We start from the raw sequence: 11,939 nt of genomic DNA, 5'->3' as shown, positions 1-11,939 counted from the left end.
TTTCTGGAGTTATGTCACGAATAAACGAATTATTCGCCTAATTTCTTCTTTCAATTGTTGAATGATTTGCCAGGAAATCCCGATGCATACTCAACGTGTTACAGTTTGGTGCGGTTTTTGGGCTGAGGGTATCATTGGGCCGTATTTTTTGAAGATGAAAACGAACAAGCGTTACAGTACAAGTACAGGGTGTCCCATTTTGGTTGAAATCATAGGGTATCTCCGTTATTAATGAAGATAGAAGGGTGTGGTTTGCACAAACCTGTCCCACTTTTTCGTGAAACGGAAAATGCTGCAAACAAAATTTTCATAGCCCTCTTAGTTTCTGAGCTACAGGGTCTTTTCGAAAATGTTGCAATTTGGGTCACCCCCTGTATCTCTGTTATTATTAAAGGTATCGAGAAGGCGAAAACTGTTTATTGTAGAACTTTTTACGTGGAATACAGTGGCGTAGTCTGTTTTTCTACCAAAAAAATATTTTTGAAAATATGAACTAAAGTTATGTTTTTTCAAATGGAACACCCTATATATTTATAAATCATGATCTGTCTTGCTATGAGCTTCTCAAAAATATATATCACTCTATATTTATTTTCACTATTTACTGCAATATTTAAAATATATCATTTTCTTATTAGTTGGCCGTGATAAATAAAAAATCAAAATGATATTTACTAAAATAGTCATACACATATTAAAATTTATTTGGGATTGATATATTTTACTTTTGAAATAACTGTTACTACTGAACCTATGAATATATTTTTCTTTTTTTTATAACGGAATGGGTTTGCAAATATCTAAAAGCTTGAATTATTAAAGCATTTTTCAGGTGTTCAACATTGTTGTAGTGCCCACGATATATTTCGTATTTCAAAAATCCTCAAAATCAGAAATCGAGAACGGCAAAATCCGGGAATCGAGGAGGCTATAAATATGTGTTCATTGGTTCCAATTCATTGATTTGAAAAATAATAATTTAACAGTATTCTAATATTTTCATGAGTTATGTTCCCCATCTTGCTGAAAGTATATTTCACGTAAATTAGCTAAAGGAATATCTAAAATTTCCGATACGATAGATTATTCGTACGTATACACGTATTCCAAGATTTACAAATAGCGCTAGGGAGTTAAGTTTCCCTAATATATAAAGAATTTATTAGCGGTTCCCAAAATAAAACAAGAGACAGATAGCAGTATACTTTTAATAATTCTTTAGTTTCTTTTATTATCAATCATGGCCTACTAATAAATATGATCTTTTAATAAAAACTTTTAAATATTGCAGTAAATAGTGAAAATAAATATAGAGTGATGTATATTTCTGAGAAGCTTATGGCAAGACACATCATATGATTTATAAATATACAGGGTGTTCCATTTAAAAAACATAACTTTAGTTCATATTTTTAAAAATATTTTTTTTGGTAGAAAACCAGACTACGCCACTGTACTCTACGTAAAAAGTTCTACAATAAACAGTTTTCACCTTCTCGATACCTTTAACCATAACAGAGATACGGGGGGTGTTTCAAATTGCAAAACTTTCAAAAAGACCCTGTAGCTCGGAAACGAAGAGGGCTATGAAAATTTTGTTTACGGCATCTTCCGTTTGACAAAAAAGTGAGACAGGTTTGTGCAAACCGCACCCTTCTATCTTCACTAATAACAGAGATACCGTATGATTTCAACCAAAATGGGACATCCTGTACAGGGGGTGCCCCAAATTGCAAAATTTTCAAAAAGACCCTGTAGCTCAGAAACAAAGAGGGCTATGAAAATTTTGTTTACAGCATCTTTGGTTTGACAAAAAATGGCACAGGTACCGAACGATGATATATGTTTTTCTTATGGTATCAAGTAATGGACATGGATATAGAGAATATTATGTGGTTCCAACAAGATGGTGCAACATGTCAGATGAAACATTGAATTTATTACGTACAAAGTTTAGAGGGAGGCTTATCTCCAGGAATGGGGACGTAAATTGACCACCAAGGCCATGCGACTTGACGCCGCTAGATTATTTTTGTGGAGCTATGTGAAAAGCAAAGCTTACGAAAACAATCCGCAAACTATTCAAAAATTGAAAAAAGGATTTAGGCAAATAATTAGTGACATTAGTCCGGAAATGTACTCAGCAGGAATGGAAAATTTTAACAAAAGAATTGTGTGCTGCCAGAGAAGTTGTGGTGGCCATTTGGCAGATATTGTGTTCCACGTATAATAATTGTACACTGTCCAGCTACGCATTGCCATAAATAATTTTTAATTTTGTTATAAAACGAAAATAGCTAACACTAGCTAATACCAAGTAACAGTGTATAATGCTCCATTATTATTTTTATATCACATTTATATATTATTGCATTGTGGAAGGTCTATCCTTGATATCAGGTTTTCAAGCAGATATTAAGTATAAATACAAAATTCTTCAGATTAATAGTACATAATAATCGTACCAAAACTAATTTATAAGATTTAGTCGATCTTAGAGTACCAACGGGGGTAGTTATACCGTCAGTTACAAAAATATATCTACTAATTTAATAAAGATAGAAATATAACAGAACAGTTAAATTAAAAGATAATATTTTGTTACTATCACTATGAACAAACACATAATACAAACTTTCATTTAAGAAACTTTCTGAACCAAAAAAATAGCAATTAAATGCAAAAAATTTTATATTTATCAGGGATTATGATTTTCAATATCGTTCAAAAAACTGATGAGTGCTTTATTTATATTGGTTGAATTTTGTATATCTTGTATACAAAAAGAACCAAAAACGAAAAGTTTTAACAAAGTTTAAACAAACTGTCAATTTCATACATGAAATATATACAATTCATTTGTATATATTTGAAATATATACAAATGTATACAAAAAGAACCAAAAACGAAAAGTTTTAACAAAGTTTAAACAAACTGTCAATTTCATACATGAAACCACCACTAACTTCCAATTCAATATAAAAGAATATATAGCTAACAGGTAGCTAACCAACTTTTTTTAATCAATGAAAATAATATTGAATGTACTAGAATTGACGTTTTTTTATAAAGGAACCAAAAAATTCAACTATTTCCGTTCTACTAGTAGCAAATTTAATGAAACCTTTTATCAAGAATAAACAATCCTGAGACAATGTTTTCTCTATACTATACAAAGTGAGTCTGAAATAAGTGCATATATTTATTATGGGTAGCAGGAACATGTCTATGATTTTTTTCAAGAAAAAAACCTTAAAAATTTTATATATTTTTTTTATAATTTTCTGTTAAAACACATTTTGAATTATCAAGATTTGAGAAACACTGGGATTCTCAAAATTTAAGCAAAATATATATATTTTTAAATTTCCAAAAATAAAAAACATCTATTAGACTTGGAAAAACAGTAAAGGGAAAATATGTTTTTTATGTGCACTTATTTAAAACTAACCCTTTATAAGTATATACACACTAAATTATTTGGTAAACAGTAAATCTTGCTATCTCTGCTAGAAATCACTACATGATGTACAGTTCGATTTACAAAAGATGACGATTGCATCATACTGAATGTTCTTAATGAACAAAGTTAATATATGACGGTAATAAACTTATTAATACTTCCCGTTATGATGGAACAAGTAAAATGGTCGCAACTGAAGACAGAACCTTCCAACCGCCTCGTGCTTGCGATTTAAGGTTTCGCCGATCCATGAGCCTGAGCGTAGGTTGTCCTGGCCTTTTCTTTAATTACGACCATTCTACCCGTATCGTTCGTTGGCAGCAAATCCTATTCAGAACTACCTTCGCTTACCTTGTAACGCAAGTTGTAACAAAACTATCGAGACTTGTGCATTGAGTGCCAGCATGGGTATGAGAATAGGGCCCAAATTCTGTAACTTAGAAAACGCTAAGCACTTTTAGACGTTTAGCACATATGACGTAAAATTTCGCTTAGCTCGCACTTGACTACCGATTTGGGTATTAATGTATAATTAACTTTAATGAGCTTAGCGTCTTTCTCTAGCGATTCGAAAACGGCTACCTTAAGAGCGCTTGCATACCCACCGGCAAAATCGGTACCGGAGCCGGCGCCGGTTTTGCACACATTCCGACAGTTGTATTTAATTCTATTGTATTTGCCGGCCGGCCCACGACTATTTTACCGGTGTGTGTGTGTGTGTGTGAAAGCACTCTAAAAGATCATCGAATTAACATTTATTTATTTATTTATTTAACTTAAAAATAGATGCAGCTGTCAGTAAAAATAGAAAAAATTGTGATTTTGTGCGTTCTCTTGCTTGTTAGTGAAAAATACTTGTATAAATTCTGCAATAAGTAATTGAGGGGCTTAAATTTACGACTTGTCAGCTATAAATATTGTTCAATACATCGAAAATACTGGGAAGCGTCTTCAATATTTCCCTTGTATGATAAGAATAATGACATATCCATAGAAAAATAGGTTGACATAACTCAACAATAATTAATATAACAATAACAATTTTCAACGTTTTATCCACATTTGACTATTAAATACCTGAGAAATTGCGATGTTGTCAATATGTGCTAAACGCGTATCCAGAAAACGATTCCCACTGCAAGGAAAATTCCAAAATGTACTGTTTAGCGTTCCGCTGAACGACTACTTTCGCTTGCCAGTTTGGAAACAACTCTTAAGAATCCAATAGTTCCATCATGTTTCAAACATATCGGTCCTTGAAAAGTCCTAACTGCGAGAGTTTTGAAGTCATGATTACAAAATCCCGCTTAAGATGGGCTGGTCACGATCGCAGAATGCAAGAGAACCGCATACCAAAATTGCTGCTTTACGGTGAGCTTGTAAACGGTAAGACGAGGCCGCGTGGACAACTTAAAAGGTACAAGGATATTTTCCATAAAAACTTTGAGGGGATTAACATGCAGATTGAGTGGGAAGACTCAGCTCACAATAGGACGCAATGGAGAAGAATTGTCAACTCAGCTAACGACAAGCAAACAGTAAAAAGGCAACAAAGCAATGAGATTTTTGAATGTCCGGAGTGCGCTAGACACATAACATCACGTATCGGGCTTTTCAGTCACAGAAAAGTTCATGAAAGAAAACGCTTTGCGTAACCATCTTCTGATGCGTGTCAAATACTTGTCAGTGAGTAATCGTATCGAATAAGCGAGTCAGCGAGTAATCGGCAGTATAGTATATAGTCACTTTGAAAGTGTCGCGTTTTTATGTCGAAGTGGCAAAATTCGGAGCCAGGCGTGAAAGGTAAAACGCGAATACTGAAAAATAAGCGAAGATGACCAGCTGGTAGTGAGAGAATGAGCTGTGGTTAACTCTGAATAAGAACCGACAAGAATTCGTCTCTCTGCTTGAGCCAGGGATTTAGATATTCCCTATCCTAGGACAATAAATTGGAAAGTTGTCTCAGTCTAAAACATTGAAATTCAATAGAATTTGTCATCTTTTTTTTTGGACAACAAATAAAATTCAGTCTACATTAAATTTTAATACTTAGCAGTTATTTCTTTGGACCTCTCTAAGAATATTTTATTATTATCTACAATCAGCGCCTCCTCGTCGCTAGAATCCGAACGATTATCCTTATACATCTGTTCTTTCTCTTGGACGCTCCCATCGTTCCTGTATTTCTCTTTCCATTTTCGAATCTTTTCGCTCGAATTCTTGCTGGCGTCTAAATCGAGGCTCTCTTTGTATTTGCTCGCCCTGCGATACTTTTTGTTCTCTCTCGTTTTCGCCTGTTTTGATTTATTAAGTTGGTCGTCCTCGTTGCTCTTGTTCATTTCCAAATCGAGATCGTGAGCGTTTGCCTGAACGGCCACGTCCATCGAGGTTTTCGACAGTCTCGAGCGGTTCCCCTCAAATCCTCCACTAGCGGCCGAATTTACAGAGCTCTGCACCAGCTGCTTTAATTCGGGACAACTCGAGCTCTCGCTTGGGCCTTTTAGGTGTGGCTCGTTGTAAGAGTCCGAGTCACTGCTGTACTTTACTCTGTAAAATAAAAATATAAAACTAAGGTAAACTGGGCTGGAACTCAATAGCGATACTAGCTGTAACGAAGAACTACTGATACGAAGCTGTAACTAAATAGCGATCGGTAGCAATGAAGAATTCTGACCTTGGCCGTACAAACTAAACGGCAAGCGATAGTATTCTTCATCGCTACCGATCGCTATTTCGTTACAGAGTCCCACCCCTGGGGTCCTTACTCATTAAAAGCTAAGGAAGGAATCAAAAACTATTTTTATATTCACACTTTAAAGACCAAAGTGACACCATTGAAATTGAAACCTCTTCCTTCACAGTTTTGTTTGAATTTTCTCTTGAAAATTATCGTGCTTCTGTGTTAATTTTTAATATTTTTTTTGTTCTATGATAAGTTTTATGCAAAGTATATAAATTCAAAAAGATACTGTAATATGCATTGTATCAAGACTTTAGTTACAGTGAGGTGTGAGGTTATTGTGAATCTTAGAAGAGGCTTTAAAAATAGTTAATTGTGCAAAATGCAAACGTTCGAAAAATAAGGCAACTTTTCATTAGTAGGTAATTATATAAACTGTTATGAATACTAAACCTTTATGAAATTCGTTTAGAGCCAACAATGTTTTTAATTCCTGCTTTTTGGATCTATTACTATTTGTCATAGAATATGATAATAATAAAATGTCTTTATTTTAATAGGTTTGTACCAACCAGCACTTCGGGATCGTTTTGAAATCGTACTCGAATCGGTTTTCGTGCACTTTGTTAGCATGCGCGGACTTCGAATAGTTTCGTGACGGTGCAAAAAGTATCAACGTTGGAACGCTTTGTGGATTGTTTTCGGGACTGTCAAAAGTGTATCGATCGGTTTTTTGTTTTTGTTTAGAATTTCGTAACATAACCCTATTATTTTGGTTTGAAATAAGCAATAATAATAATTATTATTCTTGAAATGGAGAATCAGAATCCAATAATTGTTGGTAAGTGTTGTTTCAACTGTATACTCACTAACTCACTTACCTTTCCTCTCTTTTATGATCCTGTTATGCGTAGTTTCCTGTTATTTCATTGGAGTGGTAGAATCTTTGGACATTATTTTATAAATAAAAAATTAATTAAAATTTCGAAAACGATTTACGAAATTACCGTTCTGAAATCGTAACTAAACGATCCCAAGGTCGGTTGGTACACAAATAGGATCGTCCGATAACCGTCAAATTTCGGTTGGAACACATATGAATTACTGCGCACGAGCGTGATCGTTCGGTGACGGTTCTGCGGCGGGTTGGAACAGACCTAATAATCCTCGGCGTCAGTCTATTGTAATATCTATCTTATAAAAATGATGTCAGTCTATTCAGAGTGTCATTTTCGATCCAGTAAAATAAAAATATAACGAGGGTGCCGTTTAAAAATCAAAAGTTGTAGTCATTTCCGGTGAAACAAGAAGTGACGGAAAACAATTGAATACGTCAATCAATCCTAATTTATTTCATATACTAACATACCAAATCTCGTTTTTTTATCTGAAAAAATAAAAAAGTTATAGGGGGTGAGCCACTTTTGAGACGCACCCAGTATATGAAATGGCGTTAGCAGATTTAGGAAAGGTTCAGGACCAGGAAATAAAAACCCTTTATTTAAACAATTACCGACACTTCCACGTATATTCTCGTCTTTCCAAGGCTGTTTCTCTTTTGTCAAGCGTAAACATTAGTAATCTTATCCTGATAGTATAGGCTTGGTGCATTTCAAAAGAAGATCGGCCGTCGATGGAGTTGGAAAATATTTATACTAAAATCTATGTAGGGGTGGGGGTAGTTTTCACCCTTCCCGTACTTTTTCTTGATTTTTGTGAAAATCAAATGCTAAAGCACTTTTTGAAGCCCTCTAACGGACAAACGAAGCACTTTTGTACAGGGCTAAATTATGTCCAGTGAACTTATTTTGATTCCAAAAATACGTAGTAGTTCTATGTCCACGGAATATTGGGACCCCTGTATATGCCCAGTTGACAGAGACAAAACAAAAAGCGGCATACAATGTTGCCAGTTCGTACGTGAAATAGCATAATAAATGAGAATATATGGAAGCTATTTAATAATTCCCTTTTCCCCTTTTTAAAGATGGACACTGGGAAAGGGAAATCGTAACGACCCCGCTTGTTATAGAGGCCTAAGCATTAACAGTTCGGTCAGCAGACTTTTTGGAAAGGTGCTACAGGGTAGGCTCATGGACAGTATCTCGGAAGACCAAAACGGATTCACACCGGGGAAATCTTGCACAGATAACCTTTTTGTCCTGCAGCAGGTGATGAAAAAAAAAACAGTAGATCAAGAAGTCCATCTAGCATTTATTGATTTGGAGAAAGCGTACGACTCTATTCCCCGCAGAAAGATATGGGAAGTCTTGAATATCTTAGAAGTAGATAGACCTTTTGCTTAAGATAATAAAAGAGCTATATAAAGAAAATGAATCGTACGTTAAAATAGGACACAGGCTATCTAATCCAATTAACACCACAAAAGAGTTACGACAAGGATGCAGCTTATTTCCTCTGATCTTCAACGCTTACGTCGAAGTAGCCCTTAGGGAATGGAAGACGAAATGTCAAGGTATGGGAATACCCACTGGGGACAACACACTATTTACCCTGAGCTTTGCAGACGATCAGGTCGTGATTGCGCAGGACTTATACGATCTAGAGTTCATGACTAAGAGGCTTTATCAAGAATACAACAAATGGGGACTTCAGGTTAGTCTAAAGAAGACCGAATACTTAGCTGTCAATACCAACGCTTGTTTTGAAGTCTTCATTAATGATAACGTCCAGATTCAACAAGTAGACAAATTTAAATACCGAGGGTTTGGGCAAAATACGACGGTTTGGGCAAAGTAGAAATACAAACCCGAATTCAGAAGAGCAAACAAGTTATTGGATGTCTTAACAGCCTCTGGTGGGACCGAAACTTGTCTGCAACAACTAAAAAGAGACTTGGAAGAACATTGGTGGAGTCAGTTCTTTGCTATGGTTCAGAGCTATGGACTCTGAGTGCAGACGTGAAGCGCAAAATCCAAGTTGTTGAAATGGACTACCTTAGAAGAAGTGCAGGTATATCTAGGATGGAAAAAAGACAAACATCGAGGTCAGGCGTATCATGAATGCATCGAAGGAAACAGTACTAGATCGAATCGAAAAATCCAGCTTAAAATGGTTTGGACATGTTCTGCGTATGCCGGAGAACAGGTGGCCAAAAAGAGTTTTTCAATGGGCTCCCCAAGGCAGAATAAAGAGAGGTAGACCTAGAAAATCCTGGAACGGAACGGTTACGGAAGCAATGGAAGCTCGTAACCTAGAAGCTGATGACGCTCTAAATCGAGATGTGTGGCGTAGGGTAACGGGAAGGCAGCAATAGGCTGTACTTGGAAATGAGTATTAAATACTTAAACCAAATCCCGTTTATATATATATTTAATAATGCTCATTTCTGTTAGACAGTTGCTTGATAACATGGTATAAAATATCTGCGGTCACTCTTTACAAATAACCATAGAAATAAATATTCATTGGTTTGTTCAGAAATACTGCTAGTAATCGTATTTTAAGGTGTAAAGCATGGTCCTGAAACAATGCAGTGTCACGGGCTACCCGCCATAGAACGAATAAATTCAAACAGCTGTCAATTTTGATTTTAATTACTAAACTACGGTACTAAACTATGACTTTGGAGTTTGTTTTAGTAGTTTCGCCAACGACACAACGTAATTCTGAGACCGAAACTTAATAAGAACCTATTACAACTGTAGTAAAATGTGTAACAATTGTGGAAATTAAAGATCCAACAGATGTAACATTTTTCATAAACGCTTATTTGGACCGTTTGACACCAAATCCGGCATTACCGCATAGAAGAAATGTATCAACCCAAATGTTTTTCTCTTTTTAATATATTTTATTTTTCATTAGGCTGTCTCGTCATCACCGTCTTACACGTTAAAATCCAGACCACGCTTCTACGATAACCAAATCTGTATGTATAATAACAATTTTAGTATCATTAAAATTTGTTATAACAATAAGACCATGTTAACTTAAAAATTATAAATAATTAATATATCTTTGATTAATTCACCCCAAGTGATTTACATTTTATATTTTTTCGAACGCTGATAATCAAAAATATTCACATAAATTTTGCAAATGCGAATATCCATTATATCACTAACGGTCTACATGCGAATCTTCATAAACACCACAATAGCAAAAAATATATATTTTTATATTACTTTTTATAAAAGTAAAACCTCTGACGGGGTAGGGGACAAAAAAAAGGTTTACTCAGATATTCAGAGGTTTTACTTTGATATGTACTCACACTGGGTTGGGGAACTTTTAGTTTTATTACTTTTTATGCACCCTGTGCAATAATTTCGTGTGTAAATTTTCCTAAAATATAATTTTACGGCCAGAACCATGACTCCTGAGGATTTTGTTTTTGATTCATGTCAATGCATGCTTTGCCTAATTTTTAAGAGCGAAATGAACTGATCACGATCAATTTGCAATTTTTTCAATTATCATTACATTTTGATGTATTTTTTTAATATGACGAGCTGGTTTAGGTCACTATTGTTGTAACGTCGTATTACGACAGATTATACAGATTATAATCTTTGTTTTTTCTTTATTGTTTTTCGTGGTTCCAATTTTCGGAATCGGGCACTAGCTAGGTGACTAGTTTGCGCACATAGCACGCCCACTTATGGCCTCTAAAATTGTGCACAGCGCCTGACCGGCACAGTTATTAGAGAGATATCGGAAAACCGAATAGCGTCATCCAGTATTTACGCGTACCTTATCATGGTTACGATATGCGCGAGTCAATTTTTAACGCAACACCCGCTAATAACGTTACCGCCTGACGTAATTTGCGGATCAATTACACCAAGCGCTCTTTCTAAATAACCTCTGATAACGTTTAAAAATTGCTTAAATGGGCATGTGCGAGTATTTGACAACCGGAGCCGGTTGTCAGATAGCGTTGTCAGAGCCGGCGAGATCTTTTATTTTAGGTAATGTTTGAATTGTTTTGAATTATTGCTTTAATTTTATTAGGTAATTTGATATTTAAGTAGCTGGGATTAGTTTTAATTAAATAAATATGGCCCAAAATATGGATTCCACCTCTTCCAATACTAAAGAACCTATAAAGAGTCTTAGATTTACAGCAGATGACGACTTAGCCCTTCTAAGAGAATTTGTTGCTTGTTGCCCTAAACCCACTGGCAGACGTTGAACAATAAAGCACTGGAAATAAACACTTTGGCCCTTTAGTTTTAAAATACCTAGTAAACAAAACAATTTCAAAGTTTTAAATTCAAAGTTAGGTTAAGTTTAAATAGCGGACGCGACGCGATCAGAATTCTTTCCGACCCGATAACTATAAATGAAGAGAGTTAATACCACCTCACGTAAAGGAAATAACACCTGGCCTTATTAAAGTCCATGCACGCTATTCGGTTTAGCGATATCTCTTTATTACGCTGTTTAGTGTTATTTTACGCGAGTTTATTTTTGCACACAGGAAATTTGACTCGTTTGCACATCGTCATAAAAAACAATTTTCGTACCACGAATTAGGGACAAGATTTTTATCTGTATACTTATAGGATACCTAATCTGTGGTATTACGCTGCATTGGATACTCTATACTAAATTTAAAAGAAACGTTAGAGACTAACGATACTGTCTTGGTTTTAATAAACATTAATAACGATAACAGAACTAACTATATTAAATAAAACATCTGTAATACTGAAGTACAGGGTGGCGCACCTCATTCGCCTCGGTTGATTATACGAAAACGGAAAGATGTAGAAACAAAATATTTTATGGGTATATATGTGGAAAGGCAATGTGCATAATTTAAAATT

The 11,939-nt window shown here is 35.0% G+C and overlaps 1 protein-coding gene across 1 annotated transcript in view; it reads right to left on the bottom strand.

Moving 5' to 3' along the window:
- Window positions 1-2,891: 2,891 nt before the first annotated feature.
- The window catches only part of LOC115879490 (protein smoothened), a 40,282-nt gene continuing 31,234 nt past the window's right edge, over window positions 2,892-11,939 (bottom strand). The window contains exon 12 of the mRNA XM_030896391.1: window positions 2,892-6,011. Within this exon, the coding sequence (XP_030752251.1) occupies window positions 5,507-6,011 (505 nt within the window). The 3' untranslated portion in view covers window positions 2,892-5,506. The remainder of the gene's footprint in view (window positions 6,012-11,939) is intronic.

This window comes from Sitophilus oryzae, unplaced genomic scaffold (assembly GCF_002938485.1).
Source record: "Sitophilus oryzae breed Bouriz unplaced genomic scaffold, Soryzae_2.0 scaffold_1576_pilon_pilon, whole genome shotgun sequence".
Taxonomy (NCBI): domain Eukaryota; kingdom Metazoa; phylum Arthropoda; class Insecta; order Coleoptera; family Curculionidae; genus Sitophilus; species Sitophilus oryzae.
This window is presented reverse-complemented; position numbering and strand designations above follow the sequence as displayed.